The sequence below is a fragment of the Chrysochloris asiatica genome, unplaced genomic scaffold, assembly GCF_000296735.1.
Source record: "Chrysochloris asiatica unplaced genomic scaffold, ChrAsi1.0 scaffold00115, whole genome shotgun sequence".
NCBI lineage: Eukaryota > Metazoa > Chordata > Mammalia > Afrosoricida > Chrysochloridae > Chrysochloris > Chrysochloris asiatica.
This window is the reverse complement of record NW_006408633.1, coordinates 5,362,122-5,384,389: the sequence shown is the minus strand read 5'-3', so window position 1 is coordinate 5,384,389 and position 22,268 is coordinate 5,362,122. Positions and strand designations below refer to the sequence as shown.

At 38.7% G+C, this 22,268-nt stretch overlaps 1 protein-coding gene across 1 annotated transcript in view; it reads left to right on the top strand.

Annotated features, from left to right (window-relative positions):
* The window catches only part of CEP135 (centrosomal protein 135kDa), a 92,503-nt gene that overhangs the window by 1,899 nt on the left and 68,336 nt on the right, over positions 1-22,268 (top strand). The window contains exons 2-7 of the mRNA XM_006868074.1: positions 3,849-4,039; positions 6,914-7,081; positions 9,421-9,562; positions 12,963-13,047; positions 18,183-18,311; positions 21,358-21,573. Of these exons, the coding sequence (XP_006868136.1) occupies positions 3,849-4,039; positions 6,914-7,081; positions 9,421-9,562; positions 12,963-13,047; positions 18,183-18,311; positions 21,358-21,573 (931 nt within the window). The remainder of the gene's footprint in view (positions 1-3,848; positions 4,040-6,913; positions 7,082-9,420; positions 9,563-12,962; positions 13,048-18,182; positions 18,312-21,357; positions 21,574-22,268) is intronic.

Below are 22,268 nucleotides of genomic sequence, written 5' to 3'. Positions count from 1 at the left end.
TGGTATTGGCTGATTTGAATCTGACAATCGCATGTTTTATTATGCCAGAAATGACTAATTGAAGAGGAATGGCATCACTTTTATCAAAAAGAACATTTCAATATCTATCTTGAAGTACAACACTGTCTATGGTAGGATAATATCTATATGCCTGCAAGGAAGACCAGTTAATACAACTATTATTGTAATTTATGGACCAACTGCTAAAGCCAGTGATGATGAAAATAAAGAATTCTACCAACTTCTTTGGTCTGAAATTGATCAATGTGCACTCAAAATGTATTGATAATTACTAACAATTGGAATGCAAAGACTTGAACAAAGAGGAAAGATCAGTGGTTGAAAAATACGTCCTTGGTGATAGAAATGATGCTGGAGATTGCATGATAGAATTTTACAAGACCAATGACTTATTTTAAAAGGCAAGTATATAAAAGACAACTATATGCATGGGCCTCACCAGATGGAATAAACCAAAATCAAATTGACTACATCTGTGCAAAGAGGTGGTGGAAAAGTTCCATATTATCAGCCAAAACAAAACCAGTAGAAGACTGGAACAGACTGTCAATTTCTCATATGCAAGTTCAGGCTGAAGCTGAAGTAAATTAAAACAAGTCCATGAGAGCCAAAATAATGACCTTTAATATAGTCCACCTGAATTTAGAGATCATCTCAAGAACAGATATGATGCATTAGACACTAATGATTGAAGACCGAAAGAGTTATGGGATAATATAAAAAAAAAAAATGACAGAGGAAGAAAGCAAACGATCACTGAGACAAAAAGAAGGAAAAGACCAAAATGGATGTCAGAAGAGACTCTGAAACTTGTTCTCCAGCATAAAGTGGCTAAAGCAAATAGAAGAAATGAGGAAGTAAAACTGCTGAACAGAAAATTTCAAAGGGCAGCTTGAGAAGACAAAGTCAATTATTGTAACAAAATATGCAATGACCCGGAGTTAGAAAACAAATAGGGAAGAACATGCTCAGCATTTCTCAAGCTGAAAGAACAAGAAAAATTCAAGCCTTGACTTGCAATATTGAAGAATTCTCTGGGCAGAATATTGAATGATGCAGAAAGGAATACATAAAGTCACTATACCAAAAAGAAATGGTCAGTGTTCAACCATTTCAAGAGGTAGCATATGATCAAGAACCAGTGGTACTGAAGGAAGAAGTCCAAGGTGCACTGAGGCATTGGCAAAGAACAAGACTCTGGGAATGGATGGAAAACAAATTGAAATCTTTCAGCAAACTGAGGAAGCACTAGAAGTAGTCACTCATCTATGCCAAATTATTTAGAAGATAGCTACCTGGTCAGCTGATTGGAAGAGATCTGTGCCTGTTCCAGAGAGGTGACCAATAGAATTCGGAAACCATCGACAGTATCATTAATAGCACATGCAAGTAAAATTTCGCTAAAGATAATTCAAAAATGGCTACAGCAGTACATTGATAGGGAGTTGTTTAGGTCAGATTCAGACGGGGACTTGGAACCAGGGATATCATTACTGATGTCATATGGATCTTGGTTGAAAGCAGAGAATACCAAAAAGATGTTTACCTGTGCCTTATTGACTATGCAAAAGCTTTCTATTGTATGGATCATGATAAGTGATGGACAAAATTGCAGAGAATGAGTGAGGAACCAGCACATACACCAAAGATTGTCATTCAAAGAACAAGGAGACATTGTATGATTTGAAATTAGGAAAGATGTACACCAGGATTGTATTCTTTCACCATACTTACGTAATTTGTATGCTGAGAAAATAATCCAAGAAGCTGCATTATATGAAGAAGAATGTGGCATCAGAATGAAAGGAAGTTTCAAGCTGATGATAGATACAACCTGCTTGCTGAAAGTGAAGAGGACTTAAAATACTTAACTAATGAAGATCGAAGAGCAAAACCTTTGGTGTGGGTTACACCTCAGTGTAAAATACCCGAAAGTCCTCACCACTGCACCAATAAATAAATAGCATCAAGATAAATGGAGAAAAGATTGAAGTGTCAAAGACTTGGTTTAGATCAGATCAACCATCAACACTTATGTAAGCAGCAGTAAAGATATTTAGATGACTATCGTATTGCAGTAGGCAAATCCACACAAGACCTCTTTAAAGTGTTCAGGAGCAAAGATGTCAGTTTGAGGACCAACGTGTGCCTGACCCAAGCCAAGATATGCATCTGAAAGTTGGACATATGAATAAGGAAGACTGTAGAAGAATTAATACATTTGATTTATGGTGTTGGAGGAGAATATTGAAAGTGCCATGAATTGCCAGAAGAGTTAAAAATTGGTGTTGTAAGAAGTACAGCCTAAATGTTCCTTGGAAGCTAGGGTGGCCAGACTTCATACTCATATTTTGAACATATTATCAGGAGAGACCAGTCCCTTGAAAAGGACATCATGCTTTGTTAAAGTGGAGGGTCAGTGAAAAAGAGGAAGACCCCCCCAAAGAGATGGATTGGCACAGTCGCAGCAGCATTGGGCTCAAGTTTAGCAATGATTGTGGTTGGCACAGGACCAGACAGCGTTTTGTTCTTTTGTGCATATGGTTACTTTGAGTTGGTACCTTTGATAACACGGTAACGTTGTGGTTACAAATCGGGCTGCGAACCTTAAGGTCAGCAGTTCGAAACTACCAGCTGTTCCGCGAGAGAAAGAAGAGGCTTTCTGCTCCTGTAAAGATTTACAGCCTCAGAAACCCTGTACAGGGTCGCTATGAGTTGGAACCAACTCCATGGCACATAACCATCACCACCAAGAACAACAAAATGTTTGTTGTAGAGAGTCTGTGTGGTGGCCTGCTTCATCCTCCATCTTACTGAAAGTCTCTCAGGTCTCGACTACAGAAAATGCTGAAATAATAACTTTTAATAAGGTGTCAGTAGAATATACGCTCCATGATGGTGGGGACTTTGTTGTGCTTCCTTGCTTATGAAATATTTATTGAGTGATGATTCAATGGTCTGTATTCTTGGAGGCGAAGGACTGACTTGTATTCATTGTTGTACCCCTAACCACAAAAACCCTACCACCACTGAGTCGATTCCAACTCAGTTACCCAAAGCTCTAAATCTTTATGGGAACAGAAATCCTCATCTTTTCCCCATGGAATGACTAGGGTGGATTTGAACTGCCGAGTTTGTGGGTTGTAGTACAGTACATAGGGTACCCCTTTTGATGCTGTTGTTAAATGCTGTCAGGTCAGTTCCAACCCTGTATAAGGTTTCTGAGGAGCAGCTGATGGGTTTGAACTGCAGACCTCGTGGTTGGCAGTCTAGTGCTTATCCTGTAGCAGCACATCAGGACTCCATCCTATCCCTAGCAATTAGCATATCCCATATTTTTTCCTTAAATACCATGCCCTTGTGTACAATGTACATACTCAAATAATGCCCATAAGTAAGCAGAGGAGACAGATGTGCAAGGGGGTTGTGTGGTTTACAAAAAATGTTCAATGCTTCTGTTACTTGTGCAAAAACAGAGTGGTCTGTAAATATTTGCCGAATGAACAAAGCGTTTCACAGAGTTCGCTGCCTGAGGTGCCTGACCAGATGTGGGTGGTGAGGGAGATGCATGGCTGTAAGAAGAGCTACTCAAAGACAACTCTGTGGGTGGATAGTTTATGACTTCCAGCTCTCTTGTTTGGATACAATTTTTGAGGACTTCTGGCACCTTGAAAGAATCCTAATATTCTTTAAAGTTTCTTTTAAAAAATGTTTTTAATATTTGGGCAAGTTTTTCATTAGCACATATTTTAAGCCTTAATTTTCAAATCTAGTTTTAAAAGTTAATGGAATGCTTCTATGTGATTACATTTTCTGTTCAATTTTAGTGACCTTGTTCATACAACAGAGAGCCTTCGGAAATCAAAATTATCTGCTGTGAAAGCTGAAAAAGAAAGTGCCAATTTTGATTTTGTTTTGGAACCCTATAAAGTTGAAAATGCAAAATTATGCAGGGAGAATAATGACTTATACTTGGAATTAATGAAACTGAGAGAACAGTCAGATCAACAAATTAAAGGTAAATGAAAATTGTTAACTTTTTAAACAAAATTTTGTTTTATGTGTGGTGGTGGTATTACTCACCATGAAGTTGGCTCCAACTAATGGCGTGACCTTCTGCATGTTGGCATGAAATGGTCCTGAGTCCTCTGGTGTGTTCATGATCTTTGATGTACTTGAGCCCACTGTGTCAGTCCACCTCATTGAGGGTGTTCCTTGCTTTCACTGACCGTCTTACTACCTAACATGATGGCCTTTTCTAGTAATTTGTCTCTCCTGATGACATGGCCACAGTAATTTAGATGAAGTATGGAAGGCTAGTGGAGTCCTGGTGTGGCATATAGGATAAGCACTGAACTGCTAACCACAAGGTTGGTGATTCAAACCCACTAGCTACTCCTTGGAAACCTATGCAGGGTTGTATGGGTCGGATCCGACTCAATGACAATAACAACAAGAAAGACTGCAGTCTAAGTTTAAACCTGTTGATTAGCTCTTCTGTTAACTGCTTTTGATGACGAGTTTGCATCCCATGGTTGTATTTGTCTACACCATATGTGGATTAAATTTTTAAAATTGAAATTACTATATAGAATTTTAAATTGTGGAATTGAAGAAATGTTCTTGAAACACTTTTGTTTTCCTCTTAATGAAAATACGAATAATAAAGATGAAAGCCTTTCCTGATTTTTAAAAAGCTGGTCTCTGAATAATTGCTCTTGTCACCATCTAACGGTAGTTTTGTGGCAAAAAAGGGTGAGTGGCCAATCTTACAGTCCTAGAGCAGAGGACTCTGGGTCCATCAAGGAAGAAGAGCGGGAGTGAAGTGTGGGACCTTACCCAGAGAAGCGGCAGTGCCAGAGATGGAGGGAGAGATGGTGACATGGAGAGACAGAGCAGCTGAGGACTCTAGACCTATGGAGGGAGAGGGGATGCATGCTGGCAGCCGGGGGGGCAGGGTGTGATGTTTTGGCCGTTTGAATGATTGTATATTCCTGAGTGTTTTGGTGCACATCAAAAAAAACAAAACAAAAACAAAAACAGAGGGAATAGAAGCAATACTGTTGATGATGAAGCATGCAGGGGATTGTAATCATCGCAGTGAAATGAACTAATGTTCCCCCATGTAAACTGTCACTCAATTCACAATAAAAACATTTTTTTAAAAATCTGGTCTTTGAGCCATAGGATAATTTCAGAAATATTGGGAAAAAGTTAGCTGTTGTTGTTAAGTGTCCTCAAGTCTATTCCAACTCATAGCAACGCTGTATAGGGTTTCCAAGGATTTGAATTGCCAACTGTACATTTAGCAGTACGGCACTTACCCTGTAGTACCACATGAGGACTCCAAGACTTGTTGTTAAGTACTGTGGAGTCAGTTCCGACTCATAGCGACCCTTCACAGGGTTTCCGAGGCTGTAAATCTTTACTGAAGCAGAAAGCCTCATCTTTCTCCCATGGAACAGCTGGTAGTTTCGAACTGCTGACCTTGAGGTTAGCAGCCCGATTCGTAACCACTACACTACTGTTAAGTGCTTTCAAGTTGGTTCTGACTCTCAGTGACCCGGTGTAGGTCTTCAAGGAGTGGCTGGTGAGTTTGAACTGCTGACCTTGTGGCTAGCAGTCCAGTGCTTATCCTATAGCATCACACCAGGATTTCATGATTAGCTGTATGGCTATTTTATTCATAAATTTTTCTTTCATTCATTATAAGGCTGTAACACCTTCTATGAACTCATAATTCCTTTGCTTCATATCCGATTTAAACCAGATCAAAAGCTGTGATTTTTTTTCCCACCCCCACTGATGCTACTTCTTACTGTGAGCTGGGTGCATTTGAAAAGCCATGAAAAGGAGCAGGCTAGGGATACCTAGGAGTCCTGGTGTGGCATTGCAGGTTAATGCGCTGGACTGCAAACTTGGCGGTTGAAGCTCACCAGCTGCTTTTCAGAAACCCTATACAGAGTTGCTATGAGTCAGAACCCACTCGACGGCACTTAACAGCAACAACAACAGAGACACATAGCTGTTCCACATCATTTAAGTTGCTTCCATTCAGGGACTTCACCAAGGCCTTGCCCCGGCAGGACCATCAATCTAAGTGCTAAGATGCCCAGCAGGGGAACTCTGGTAAGAGGCAGTCAGTGCTACGACTTGTTCTGCAACCCTCTGCATTCTGACCGCTGGATTTTGTCACGGAGGTTATATCCAGCCAAGGGACAGTATTACCTGGAAAGAGCAGAGGGCCTTCTGCAGGTGTGGCTGTTCATGGAAGGGACAGGTTGTCAAATTGGGCTGAGGCTTGGTACATGTGGTTTGTCCAAGCTCCAGACACGATCTACTTGCGGGCATGCACCAACTTCATCAGGCGGCTGTGGAAGTTGTCATTGCTTGCCTTGTACTTGCTGATAGTGAAATCTAGCACATGCTGCATGCCCTCCTCATTGTTGTTTGTGTCAAGGCCAGGCCGCCCATTAGGTGTGGGAGCCTCGTGGGGCTTGTGGCACCTGCTGGGCTCAGCATCCCGGTGAGGGCCAGTGTGGCCAGCAGGAGCAGGGGGACACACAGGAGCATGGCATTGAGGGCTGGGGCAGTGGCGCAGACTAGTGGACTATGTGAGTGTGCAGAGAAGGTAGTGGCCAGCTTCACAGGACTCAAAAGCTGTGATTGAGAATTCGGTTTATAACAGCTATAGAAAAGCATACTCCCCTTTGTGCTTACAGACAAATAGCACTAATAGCAATGGAAAAGGTGCAGAGACTTTTAAACAAAGCATGCATAAGAATGACATGGACTCTTTCAAATTGATGGGCTTTTGTTTTGTTTTATAAAATTGGGCAACCTCAGAGATTTCTTAATCCTTAAAACACTCTTTGGATCTTTTTTATTTCAGAGTTGAAAGTTGCACTGAAGAAGTGTGCACGTGAAACAGGTGATCTGAAATTTCTTAATAACCAGTATATTCATAAGCTTAAACTTTTGGAGAAAGAAAGCAAAGCTAAGGATGAAAAAATACAACTACTTCAGGAAAAGAATTTGCATGCAGTTGTACAAACTCCAGGTAAGTCTATTTTTTCTAAAAAAAAAAAATGTTGCACATTTAGTCTTCTAAAGCTTCTAAAACGGTTGACTGAAATAGGATTTAGGATTTTCATACTTAGAAGTTAGTGTTTTAAAAGATATATAGTTGAACAGTCACATTTAACTTCTTGATTTATTTCTGAAGTTACAGATAGTATCTACTACAATGTGTCTGTATTGTATCTACTTGCAGTAATAGCTTCTTCCACACAAGTGGTCTAACTTGAATGTCAGTTTTATTTCCTTAAATGTTATATTTTGCTCTCTGTTTTAATTTATTTGTTATAAAACTAATCCATACTGATGAGAGAATTATTTGGAAATTTTGTGTGTCTATAGTTTTTTAAAAAGCTTTGTACGCAGCATTTCTAAAGCAAAGAAATAATAGGGCACATCCAGAGTTTGTTGCCCAGGCTTAGGTTGGTGGAGGAGGGATATATAATACTAGTGGGAGCATCACTGAGATGTCTGAACCATGGAGTTAGGATTGTGGAAGTGAAGCTTGAGATGCTGCTGGATTATGGGACTGGATAAAGACTGAGGGACGAATGGGCCTGGTGAGAACCAAAAGGAATGCGTTTGGAATGAAGATTGTCATCAGAATGGAATTTCAGATGTGAAGATCTGGAATCTGGCATAATTCTGTGTTGGCAAAGCCCAAAGTATAATCATGTCATTGTGTGCCTAAAGCGAGTGTAGAGGGAGCTCAGGAGAGTTGGGGGATTAGGAAGTATGAAGCCAGGCTGTGGGGAAATCATTGGCGTTTGAGTTGACAAGACATTAAATGGAGAGGGAGTTGTGGACCAAAGAGATTCCAGTAAAGTGGGAGAAAATCTCAGCAGTAACTAGAAGAGTGAGGCTCAAAAAAGAAGAATCAGGTTTCCTGAGAAAAGATGAGACAAATTCAAGGGAGATTCAGAAGGTGTAGTCAACAGAATATCATGACAGAGTGTGGTAGATTTGTAAAGTATAGGAATTCCCAGATTTCCGTTTTGAGTAAATGAACGAGTGTTTGGTGGTACTGCTTCTCAAGATAGTGTGGGAAGGAGAGCAGAGTCTGATTTTCCATGTGTTGAGGATGCTATAAACACGGGGCACTCATGTTATGGTTTCTGGTTAGTGGTGGAATATGTGTGTGGACCTGTTCTCACACCTGTGGCCCCAGATAGAGAAGCAAATTTGGGACTCATAGTTCATGGAGTGGTAGAGATATCTAGTGAGCTTATATAGAATGAGAAGAAAGCATGACTAAAAATGGAACCTAAGGAAATTGGCATGTAAGACACTGGTGGAAGAGAGAGCCTGAGAGAAACTGAAGAACAGCCAAGGAAGAAAAAAACAAAGAGGTACGGGATTAAAAATGTTTAAGATGGAAGGGTTACTTTTGTTTAGGTATGTAACTGCAAGCAGATTATTAAAAGAGAGAGTGTTGTTAAGTGTCTCAGCGACCCTGTGTAGGGTTTGCAAAGAGCAGCTGGTGAGTTTGAACCACTGATCTGTGGTTTGCAGCTCAGTGATTATCCTACAGTGCCACACCAGAAGTCTTAAAAAAAAGAGAGACAGATAGAAGTGTACAAAATTTGTTAGGATTCTAATGAAGGCAAAGTTGTAGGCTATGTTATTTGTAATAATCTTTGCGTTTTAAAGTGTACTTCATATCGTGGTTAGATGTTTAAATAGGTAAATTATTCGTTTGATTTGGACCAACACAAGTTATGCCTGCCCATTTAAGAAAACATCTCTTGCTACTTTTAGAAATAAAACTGATTCAGATTAATATAAAATGATTTGGTATTAGTGATGACATTCTGTTATCTTCAGTTATCTGTGCTTTTGACTCTGTCTGATAAGTATGTATTATAGTGCTTACTGCCTTAAGCTCTGCATCTGATAGTTTCTGTCAGTGATGATTTCTTGAGCTCATAATAGCAACACAGGCCTTTCAATCTTGCTAACATATGGTCCCCATCTAGTGGAGGAATAGAGTAAATTCTGGCATACAAGCCATGCGTTCAGGCAAATAAGACTTGTCCTAAGAACCCTGACTTGTTGAGATTTTCAGGAATGCAGTGTTCAGTTAAAGATGAAGGTTGGTATGTACATGTGAGGGAGAAACATTTCATCAGCATGTATGAGGGGGCTTCATAGGAAAATTCCATGATCTCTGCATTCCATTTTTCCATGAACTTTTTGAAGCGCCTTGTAATATGAGCTAGAGGCATGTTTTATAACAAAAAAGTGAACCTTCTTTGTTATTTAATTCAAAGATGATGTTTTATTTGATTATTGTTTAATACATGCACCTTTTTTCTTTTTTAGGTGGCAAGAAAAGAAACATTGCATTCAGGCGCCAACGCATGCAAATTGATGAACCGGTCCCTCCTTCTGATGTCACTTCATATCCAGTTCCTCAGCCAGATGACCCTTATATTGCAGACCTCCTGCAAGTGGCTGATAACAGGTCCACTGAAGAATTTTTTGTTGGCTTTAGTTCACTGATACAGTAGTCCTCTTGTGTTAGCTATTGTGTCCTCGGTGTCTCGCATAGAACCATGCATGGACACTCGGGAAGTGTCATTCTGTATAATGTGGACTCTTTTTACACATTTGAAAACTTGGATTTCACGTAGGTCATATACCTAGTGTTTCTGTTCATACTAGCTTTAAAATAATTTAGTGCCATCCAGATTCTATTTCCATAGAGTTGCTTTGTTGTTGTTGTTGTTTTTAAAGTAATGTTTTGTTGTGTTTTCAGTTAAAGTTTATACAATAAATTAAGTTCCCATTAGATGGTTTCTGTACAGATTGTGCAGTGACATTAACTATATTTTTCACAATATCTCAGTGTTGTCTTTAATTGCATTCTGGCTGGTGTAGAGTTGCTCTGATCTTTAGTTTCATCATCAATTAAGAGTTATCTTTTAGAGGGATCCTTGTTATTATTATTATTACATCAGAGTTATGTCAGATGACAGTTGGACGTGAGTAGATTTGGAACTGGCTTGTTTCCAAGTCATGTTTCTTGGTTCATGGTTGTCTGTCCTTAAACTAGAACCAGATACAGAATCCATGTCACTAAAACTTCCCCAACTCCCTGTGAGCGATGCACTTTGTAAGTGTGCGTGGGATAGAAAAACGTGAAGATGTTGCTGCTACTGCTGAGAGCTTGTAATCCAGTGGTGAAGATAAGACAAGAGAAATCCTCAAAATGACATTAAGAAAATTATAAGGGGTTCAGAGGAGCGAGATGTCACTAGTACAACATCTGTGGTCATAGCTGGAGAAGTATTTCAAGATATGGAATGTACTACTGGGAATAGTTAATGCAAGTATCTCAGTAAATCAACTATGCGGAGTGTTTCCCACTTTATTAGTCTCAATATAGCAATATACAAAAATAGCATTGGCAGGAGATATTAATTAGGGTCCCTTCTCACACAATGTTATGTACTGATACGCTCTGGTAGCGTAGTGGTTACACATCGGGCTGCAAATCTCAAGGTTCACAGTTTGAAACTACCAGCTGCTCTGCAGGAGAATGATGAGGCTTTCTGCTCCTGTAAAGATTTACAGCCTCGGAAACCCTGTTCAGGGTCGCTATGGGTTGGAACCAACTCGACGGCACTTAATAAGAACAACAGTTAGCTGATCTTAACCATGATGTTCTCACACAATAATAACATTTGTACAGTTAGCTGACCTTAACTGTGAAAAAGTTTGTCCTTTGTTCTACTGTTAAAGTTATAATCTGGCATTGAATCCTTTGGGCACCATTATGATCTCATGTTGATAGTCTCCTGTATTCGGATGATTTGTCTTTGTCCTTAATAAAGGGATCTCTATAAAAATTTTAAAAATGAAGTTATAATGTGGGACTTCTCAGACAGTGTATTAGTGTTATTCAGGGAATTATTTGGGCTGCATAGGCATTATTTTCTGCCTCTTCTTAACACTATTTTTGATTCCCTTGTTCACATTGTTTGCACATGCACACTGTGTTTACATTCAGAGTCAATCATGCATGTCTGAGTAGAGTTGCTTACAGATTCTTACCCTAAACCTAGATTAGAAGAGAACTTTGGTTCTGATAGTTGCAGGAACAAGCTCTATCCAGCCTCATGGATTCCAGCCCACAGAAATTCTCTGTTAAAAACACACCTAACTCTAGGCTTTATCTTGTCCCTATGAAAATGGATTATTGCCAGTTTTACAGCAATGTTGACAAAGTAGACAATTGTAAAATTCTGGTAATTTAGACCAAATCTGGAGTTCTAGAAGGAGCATGTTTTTGTTGTAGATACTCAGAAAATCATATCATTTCTTGATAATTCTCTGCTCTCATATGGTTGAGGGATAGGTTGTTTGAAAATGCAGTGTCTCTAAGGGTCAGAAAACAAATTTCAGTCTGTCATTCCACTTAACAATGCTGTCAATTTTGGTTTGATCCATGGACTCTCAGTTTCATGAACCTAAGAATTGGCAGCAGCACCTCAAAGAGTTGTACTCAGGATCTAAATGGGTGTCCTAGTGTGACACTGTAGGCTAAGCACTGGACTGCTAACTGTAACGTCAGTGGTTCAAACCCACCAAGCTACTCCTTGGAAACCCTATGCAGGGTTGTTGTGAGTTGGAGCCAACTTGATAGCACTTCACAACAATGGATTGAACTGTGTCTTCCTCCCCCCCATATGAAGATTTAAAATTCTAACCTCTATGCCTATAATTCTAACCCCATTTGAGAGTGGGTTGTCTTTGTAATGTTAAGAATGTAGAGTATGCCTTGAGTCATTCTCTTTAGATATAAAAGCTACCAAGTTATCAAGCAGAGATGGGGAATCGAGCTGCCAAGCCATAGGAAGATCATCTGGAGAAGTTAAGAGACAAGGACCTTCCTCCAGAGTGCACAGAAAGAAAAGACATGCCCCTAGAGCCAGTACCCTGAATTTGGACTTACAGCATCCTAAAATGTGAGCTGAAGATCAAAGACACCAACAGCCTCCAGTATGGATTGCACCTTAATGTAAAGAAAACAAAAGTCTTCACAACTGGAGCAATAAATAACATCATGATACATGAAGAAAAGATTCAAGCAGTCAAAGACTTCATTTTTACTTGGATTCACAATCAACACTCATAGAAGCAGCAGTCAAGAAGTCAAATAATGTACTACACTGGGCAAATCTGCTACAAAAGACCTCTTTAAAGTGTTGAAGAGCAACAATGTCAGTTTGAGGACTAAGGTGCTCCTGGCCCAAGCCATGGTGTTTTCAGTTGCTTCCGATGTTTGTGAAAGTTAGTGAAGAAGGAAGACCATAGAAGAATCAGTGCATTTGAATTATGGTGTTAGCAAAGAATAATGAATTTACCATGGACTTCCAGAGAAGGAGGACATCATGCTTGGTAAAGTGAAGAGCCGTCGAAGAAGAGAAGACACCTCCAACAAGATGAATCGACACAGTGGCAACAACCATGTGAGGGTGGCGCAGAACCAGGTAGTGTCTGCTTCTGTGTTCTGTAAGTCGACTATGGCTTTGTGGCACCTCACAACATACAACAAAATAATAAGATAAATTTCTTTTTGTTAATAGCCATCTTTTTGCGATATTTCTGTTACAGCACCACTAGATAAGTCAGCCAGTAGGTATTTTCATTGCGTAATTTATCTGGGTTTCAGTTTGTTTGTTTGTTTTTTCATTCTAAAAATTAACTCTCTTAGGGGATACATTATTTAAAATGTTGTGGCTTTGAAACCTCATACCCAGAAGCAGAAAGTAGACAGTGTATGAAAGAATGCAGATAGTTTCATTTCATGTTATTTTGTATATCTTAACCATATTCACATAGTTATAAATGTGTTTCAGGATTCAGGAACTTCATCAAGAAGTCTGCCAGTTACAAGAAAAGTTAGCAGTAATGGAAAATGGAGTGAAAGATTATAACAAGCAGGTGGGATTGTTATATACTTGCATAGGGATTGAGATGTGATTGTAAATATAATCGGGTTGCATTAGATATTGCTGATTTTGTGTTTTAATCTCTTATCTTTTTTGTAATTTTGTTAATAGAATTAAGAGCTGAAGTGACTCAGATGGCTTTAGACTGCTCTTACCCATTCTCTCCCTTATAGATGCACTGAAATAAATAGTAATTTTTCTTATGTTGTACTTTGATTTTCCTTTAGGTGAATCATGTATTTCCCTAAGCATAAATTTACAACCATATTACTGTTTTTGTCTTGTTGTTGTTGTTAAGTACTGTGGAGTCGGTTCCACTCATAGTGACCCTGCACAGGGTTTCTGAGGCTGTAAATCTTTACGGGAGCAGAATGCCTCATATTTCTCCCATGGAACCGCTGGTAGTTTCGAACTGCTGACCTTGTGGTTGGCAGCCCGACTCGTAACCACTATGCTACCAGAGTTTCTGTCTTAGGGAGAATTTATTAAAGTATGCTATGTTTTATAATAAGAATCTTTATAATTTTTTTAGTCTTGATTATAGAGTTTGTCATTTTGAGCATGAGTCTCTTTGAGAGTTACTTTTCCCTGTTGCCGTATTTTGTATGTTCTTTCACTACAAGCACTAGACCCTCATAAACAGTTTTCTGAAGAAAACAGGGGCATCCGGAGAAGCAAAGTTGATAACGGTAACCAGCTTTGTTCTTTCCTACTTCCTCTTGGTGTCTTGCCTCAATTCTGATTTGAGTTAATTACAGGCTTTCTTTCTTAATATGCCTACTGAAGTCTAAACTGGGTAACACGTTTTTCATTTTCTGCACATGACTGCCTTTTTTGGTGTGAGGTGGATCTATATATATACAAATATAGATATAACTTACGTGTTGGTGTAACTGTTAAGTTTGTAAAGTACTTTGAAGATGATTTGGATAGAAATTGAGTTCTAAGAAAAGAACTCATAATATAGGAACCCCCTCCCCTAAAAACAAAAAGCTATCTTTGTAATGCTGAAAATAATTATTCTGCATCAGAGTTGATTGTGATTGGTATATTTTTAGTTCATAATATTCACTTATTATATTTTTCAAAGTACTTCTTAAACATAAACGGACCAGTCCTTAGCATATGTCTGTTAGGTGTTTGAGACATTTGGAGAAAATTGCTTGACCATTCTTACTGATACCACCATTGTACAGTGGTTACCGGTCAGTCTTAGCAGTACTGGTGTGGCACTGTAGGATAAACAGTGGACCGCACGCTCAGTGGTTCAAATCCACTGGTTGCTCCTCATGAGTTGGAACCGACTCAATGGTACTTACCAACAACAGAAACAATAAAGAAATCAAGCAATGTATTGCATTAGGCAAATCTGCTGCAAAAAAAAAAAACCTCTTTAAACTATTAAAGAGCAAAGATATCACTGAGGACTAAGGTGTGCCTGTTCCAAGTCATGGTATTTTCAATAGCTTCTTGTGCATGAGAAAGCTGGACAATGAATAAGGAAGCCCAGAGAAGAGTTGATGCATTTGAATTATGGTGTTGGCAAAGAAAATTGAAAGTACCTTGGGCTGTCAGAAGAACAAACATGTAACATTTTGGAAGAAGTTTCTTAGGAGCAAGAATGATGAGGCTTCATCTTTGCACATGTCAGGAAGGACCTGGAGAAGGACATCATGCTTGGTAAAGTGGAGGGAAACGAAAAAGAGGAAGACTCCCAGTGAGATGGATTGACAAAGTGGCAGCTACAGTGGACTCAAACATACAATTTTGAGGATGGTGTAGGACTGGGCCATGTTTTGTTCTGTTGTACATGGGATTGCTATGAGTTGGAACCTATCAACAACACCAACAGAAGTCCTATAAGAAATTCTACTCTAAAAAAAAAAAAGGAACTCTAATGGCAGATTGCCCCCTTAGAGTGTTAAAAGTGTTAAATCCTTAACATCCATTTAAAAACAATCTGTTTTAACTCCGACACCCACTTGTTAATGGTTCCCCTCCCCTTATGCAGACTTCCTAAGGAATGTCTCCTTGTCTTCACTTACTGTTCATCTCTGCCTCCACCTGCGGCAGTTACTGTAGTTCATGTCACCAGTGACATTAATTGCTAGATCTAAAGGATAACTTTTAGTCTTTATTGTCTTTAACCTATTCTGGTATTTGACATTATTGATCATTTCATTGAACTACTACTTTGGCTTCATTTTCTTTGATTTTCCTCTTTTTGCCTTTTATCATTTCTTCTCTACTTTCTGCTTTGATTCTGTTTCCTCAGGTGGCCTCATCTACTCTTGTGGTTTAAAATAATGTTGTATGTTGATGACTTCCAAATCTGTCTCTGGCCAAAGCTCTCTGCTGAGCTTTAGATCCACGTGTTCAACTTCACAAAGGCATTTCCCTTTGGATGGAGGCTCTTCGGACTCACATGTCTATTACGGAACGTCTTTCTCAAATCTGTTTTTCATCTGATATTCTTTACTGTGCTTGGTGGCATCACCATCTGCCCACCTACACTCTGGAGTCTTTCTAGCTCTTGTTCTCTTCCCTTCACCTACCACTCACCACCTTCTGTCAATTTTCCTGCCTAAATACTTCTTAACTTTATTATTTTTTTTGTTATACTTCTGCCACTGATATATTTTAGGCCTTGGTCATCTCTCTTACAGAGTCCTATTATAGGTCTCTGTGCTGCACACACAGGTTGCTTAAAAAATTTCAAGCAGCAGCACTAAGACTGCTAGGATGGGCATTCCACCCAGTAGTTTCAGCCACTATATGGATGCTATGTCTATCCAGTATTATTGAGAGGTACACACATGACTCTCACAACATGTTGACAAGTAAAAGCCATCATTATTATTTATAGAAAGCAAACAGTCAACAGTGGGACTAGATTTATGGTAAAGCAGGTTCTCTCTCTCCTCCTCCCCAGTATGACCCACTTATAGGAGAAGGACTTGCCTGTGTCTCAGAGGGATTTTACTTGTTCTTGGCAGGTGCTCTCAATTTGGTTCCAACTCATAATGACCCTGTGTCCAACAGAATGAAACACTGTGCCATCCTTACAAGTATTGTTACGTTGCAACCCATTGTTGCCACTGGGTCTGTCCGTCTCACTGAAGGTCTTCCTTTTTATTTCTGTGACCCTCCATATTAATTACGAAGCATCACCTCTTTCTTTAGGGACTGGTCCTTCCTGACATGCATGAAGTACAAGAGACATAATAATCTTGCTATAATCATTGTCAAGGAGCAATCTAGTATACTTCTTCCAAAGCAGATTTCTTCGTTCCTTTAGCAGTCCATAGTATATTCAGTAAGGAGCTCTGGTAGCGTAGTGGTTACGAATTGGGCTGCGAACCTTAAGGCTAGCAGTTCGAAACTACCAGCTGCTCCGCGGGAGAAAGATGAGGCGTTCTGCTCCCGTAAAGATTTACAGCCTCGGAAACCCTGTACAGGGTCGCTATGGTTCGGAACCGACTCGACGGCACTTAACTACTACTGTTGTTGTTGTTGTTGTTATGTGCCATCGAGTCGGTTCCGACCCATAGCGACCCTGTACAGGGTTTCCGAGGGTGTAAATCTTTACTACTACTAGTATATTCAGTATTCTTTATCAGCACCATAATTCAGATCAAGTAGTTTTTTTGTGGTCATCTTTATACATTGTCCAGCTTTCACATGTATGTATATGAGACAATTAAAAGTACTGAGGCTTTGGTCAAACACACCTTAGTCCTCAAATCGACATCTTTGTTTTATAACATTTTAAAGAAGTCTTACGCAGCAGATATGCCCAATGTTAATAGGTTGTTTGATTTCTTCCATTGCTGTTTCCATGCGTATTTTTTGTGGATCCAAGTAGTCAAAGACTTAGACTCATTAGTTCTTAGAATCATTAGTTCCTGCCTAGGGTCGCTATGGGTCGGAACCGACTCAACGGCACTTAACAACAACAACAAAAATATATACCCTGTAAAAGAAATCACTTTATTCCCTAAACTACTTTGGTGCCATGTATCTATGCCCTTTTTTCTGTCATTTGAACACCAACTGTATAGTAATTATTGGTTGCTTTGCTAGTTTCCCTGAAAAGCTGTGTCTGTGTAGAGGTCAGGTATCATCTTTTACTCATGTTTGTGTACCTAGTACTATACTCAGTAAAATTGCTTGCTGAATTGAATGCTTAGTTTCTGTTTTCAGTTTTTGGAAAAGAAAACTGAAGTTTGAAAATGTGTGGGGTGTTTCAGGTTCTTGCATGTGAATTAGTGTGGTTTATAGTGATCTTTTTTTTTTTTTATTGTATATCTGTTGCTTTCTGAGTAACAGGTACCATTCAGTTCATGTAAATTTCTAATCTTTTTTAATAATGAGTTTCCGTTTTTCTTAGTGTGATGCATTCATTCATTCCTTTATTCTACGTTTTTGCCACCAGACACTGAGGTACTTCAGATTCAGCTCCAGTACTTGAGTATGTGTGTAGGTATGTTGTTAAGTACTGCCGAGTCAGTTCCAGCTCATAGTGACTGTATAGGGTTTCTGAGGCTGTTAATCTTTATGGTAGCAGAAAGCCTTATCTTTATCCTGCAGGGCAGCTGGTGGGCTAGAACTGCCAACCTTATGATTCCCAGCCCAGTGTTTATTGTACAGAGCTACCATACTCCCTGTATGTATGTGTAAACACTTCCTAATCTTAGAGTCCTGGCGTGGCGCTGTATGATAAAGCACTGGACCACAAGGTCAATTTGAACCGCAAGGTCAGTAGTTCAAACTCACCAGCTACTCCTCGGAAAGGTCACTGTGAGTCAGAACCAACTTGACAGCACTTAACAACAATCTTAGAAGAGGGAAACAAACTGTAACAGTAGGAAGAGTCTAGTCAATAGACATACATTTACAGAAGCTATGCTGGTGATACTTCTGTTGATCTTTTCAGTGTTTATTCCTCTGTACATGTGTGCTTTATAATCCATGTATATGTGGGTACATATATGAATGTCAAACTCTTGACTACATTGTAGGACATAAGAGAAATGGAAGTATGTCTAAATAAGTGTTAGTGTACTGTTAGTCATTTGAGTTCAAAATCAGATTTTTTTAAGTGAAAACTCTACTTTCTGTGTTCAGATTGAGCTAAGAGAACAAGAGATAGAACGCCTGTCAATGGCCTTGGATGGCGGTCGCTGCTCAGATATCCTCACTCTGGAGAGCAGAAATAAAACCAACGAGAGGCTTATTGCTCATTTAAATATTCAGGTAATGACTTTTTAAATTATTTCACTGATTATGTAAAATCATACTGTTGTATGGTCTATGTAACAAGGTTGCTTACTGAGGTATTATTTATACTGGGGAAAAGTTGATAGAGCCACAGCTTCCAAACAAAAAGAAATAGTTGCATACTTTAGAGTACAGCTTGAAAAATTGTTATTTTCACTGAGCATTTAATGAGTCAGGGAACATATGAGGGAGCTTCAAAAAGTTCACAAAAAATTCCATTGTCTTTTTTTTTTTTTTTGTAAGTTTTCATTGTGAATTGAATGATAGTTTACATGGTAGAATATCGGTTTTTACCCTCATCATTTCATTGCAACGATTACAGTTTCCTCTGAACATAATCATTCAACAGTATTTGCTTCTATCCCTCTGGAGTTTTGTTTTTGTTTTTATTTGGGGGGTGAGGGGTTGTACACAAAATCACTCAGGAATATATAATAATTTAAACAACCCAAGGGCACATTCTGCAAGTCTGCCTCCTGGCCGCCAGCACTCAACCTTTCTCTTTCCATGAGTCTAGAGTCTTCAGCTGCTCTGTCTTTCCATGTCCTCATCTCTGCCTCCATCTCTGGGGTCGCTGTTTCTCTGGATAGGGCCCCATGTCCCACTCATGCTCTTCTCCCTTGATGGTCCTAGGGTCCTCTCTCCTTGGACCGTAAGATTAGCTACATCCCCCTTTTTGTAACAAAACTTCTACCTTTACAGTGTGACGATTGCAGTTAGTCATGATTCCGTTGTCTTTTAATTTCACTTTCCCATGAACTTTTTCAAATACCCTTACATGTACCTCATCATGTTATATATTCAAAAGAGAAGAAGAGACTGTAGGCACAATGTGATCCTAAACTGCTCCTCAGAAACCCTATGCATGGTTGTTATGGGTCGGAACCACCTCTATAGCACTTAACAACAACAACATATATATGCAGAGAAAGAAAGCACTAGAAGAGAATACACCAAAATATATCTTTGAGTGATATTCTTTATGGTTTTCTTTCTTTTGTTTATAAAATGTAAAAAATTAAATGCATTGTATATTTCTACCTGTATAGTAGATTTTCTTGCCATTCTTTTGACCAAAGGCTTAGCAGGGGAATTCACTTAAATGTGACCTATGAACTATAGTTGTGCCCAAGGTTCCTAGGCTACAACCAGAATGTTGTTGTTGCTAAATACCGTGGAGTCAGTTCCAACTCATAGTGACCCTGCACAGGGCTTCCAAGGCTGTAAATCTTTATGGGAGCAGAACGCTTCCTCTGTCTCCCGTGGAACCGCTGGTAGTTTTGAACTGCTGACCTTGAGGTTGGCAACCTGACTCGTAAACACTATGCTACCAGAGCACGTCAAAAATACTAGCTGCTAGCTTTAGAGCAGTAGTGTTCAATAGGAATATATGAGCCACATATATGATTTAAAATTTTTTAGTAGCCTGATTTATCAAACTAAAAAGAAACAGGGAAATTAATTTTAATAATGTATTTTATTTATCCCAAATATATTTGAAATGTTATTTCAGCATGTAATCAACATTAAAAATTATTAATGGCATATTGAACATATTTTAAAAGATAGTTTATTGCCTTTTAAATCCTGTGTGTAAATTATCTTTTATTAATACTGAGTTTCAGTAGTAATTCACTTTTCTTAGTATGAGACATCCATTCCACATAATTTGGACTTGTGACATACCAAGTGTGGCTGTTACTAGCTGTTAACAGGGGCTTCAAAGAGTTTGTAGGGAAATTCCATTATCTTTTTTTTTTTTTTGTAAACTCTTTATTGTGAATTGAGTGACGGTTTGCAGAGCAGATCATCAGTTTTACTTTAAACAAGTGTTACATTTCGTTTTATCTGAATCTTTGTAATCCCCCCCATGTAACAGCAGTTATCCCACTTCCTCCCTGTGAGTCTGTTTCCATTCCACCTTCCTTCCCAACCCTTCTGAACCTTGTCCTTAAGTAAATGTTGTGCTTTTGATCTTGAATGATTGACCATTCTGTAGTGTTGTTATCCTCTTTATATACGTGTCTACTGCTTGCGTGGAACAGAAGTGAGGTTGGCCCAGGATCAGGCAGTGTTTCGTTCTGCTGTGCATAAGGTTGCTATGGGTTGGTACTAACTTGATGGTACCTAACAACAACAACAATAACTGCTTGACTAAATATTGATCCAGGAGAGTACATTCAGTTCCAAATCTGAAAGGTGGCCAAGTGCCATAGTCTCGGATTCCTCCAGTCTCTTTCTGATCAGTAATTCCAGTCCTTTTTATAATTTTGTTCCACATATTCCACTCTATCCAGGACTCTCTAATGTGATCCGTTTCAGAGCACCACCTAGTTCTTCTGGTGTCAGGGTGCTGGGGACAGATGCTCCTGTGGTCCATTAGTCCATTGAACTAATTGATTGCAAATGTCTAAAATGTCATCACTCTTCTTTCCTGTGCACATGAAGAGACCAATAGTTGCACTTTCCCATTATCTTTTAATTCTATTTTTCTATAAACTTTTTGAATTCCCCCCACCCCCCCATACTACTACATTAGTATCTGGAGAAGGTTATCATGTTTGGTAAGGTGGTGGATCAGAGAAAAAGAGAAAGACCCTCAGAGAGATGGATTGTCCAAGTGGCAGCATCAGTGGGCTCAAGTGTGGCAACAATTGTGAGGTTGGCCCAGGATCGGGCAGTGTTTCGTTCTGTTGTGCATCATAAGGTCGCTATGAGTCGGTACTGACTTGATGACACCTAACAACAACAATAGTAGTATCATCGTAGTGAAACTCTTCTCATATTTTTAGAACTCTGTATTTAGAAAAAGTTCATGCAACTTTCTTAAATATGCTTGAAAATTAGAGCCAGTGCATATATATGTTTATCAAACCACATATTAGTAGTTTAGAAAATCAGAACAATGAAAGTAAAATAACTTTGGTTTTAAGTTTTGATAGCTTTTAAAATGCAGTATTTTGGAATAGTATTTTGATAATTTTCTGATTCCTATACCTTATGGATTACAAATTCAATTTAGGTTGACTTTCTTCAGCAAGCTAATAAAGATCTGGAGAAGCATATACAAGAGCTTATGGAAAGCAAGGAAACAGTCACTACTGAAGTTGTTCATTTAAGTAACAAAAATGAAAAACTCTGCCAAGAATTAACTGAAATAGACCAGTTAGCACAGCAGTTGGAAAGACATAAAGAACAAGTACTTGAGACTGCCGATAAAGAAATTGGGGAAGCAAAGGTAATGGCTTGTGTAGGCTGTGGGTATATTCATTAATTCTAGAACACAGTGTGCTTGAACTCTGTAGATGTCTGTATATACGTCTTGTTTTTCTTTGTTCTTATTTCTTAATTCACCTTTTTAAAATGTTGTTTAAACCTTTAAATAATTGCATTTGTCTCATTGTGTGGGTGTTTTTCTTAAGCACATGTATTCTTGGGATAGATCTCCACACTCTGTCATCTTTTCCTTTAAGAGGTTTGTTTATCTCTGTCCTTTTATCCCTTTCTTTTGTGAGAGCTTCTGAGTTTATTCTCCACATCATCTTGTGTTTCCCCTCAAAGAAGTTATTTTTCAAAACTGTGTCCTTGCACATTTTTAATGTGCTAGCTAACATATTTAATTTTTTTTAAGTCTAAATAGATGCAAAGGATATAATTTCCAGTCTGTTGTAAATATTGACATTGTAGAATAAAACTGATATATAGTCAATGGAATATAAGTGCTCTTATTGCCGTTTTACTGCACCACAAAATTTTATTCGATTTTGATTTATGTTTATGCTTGGGTATTTTTTCTGTGCGTGTGTATGCAATAAAAATAGTGTAAATTGAAATTTGTTTTTAATTTCTTGGAACTATAAAGTTTGAAGTGTTAAGATGTTCTTTTATTGTTATCATTATAATTATTAGTAACTAGTGAATAAGAATGATAAA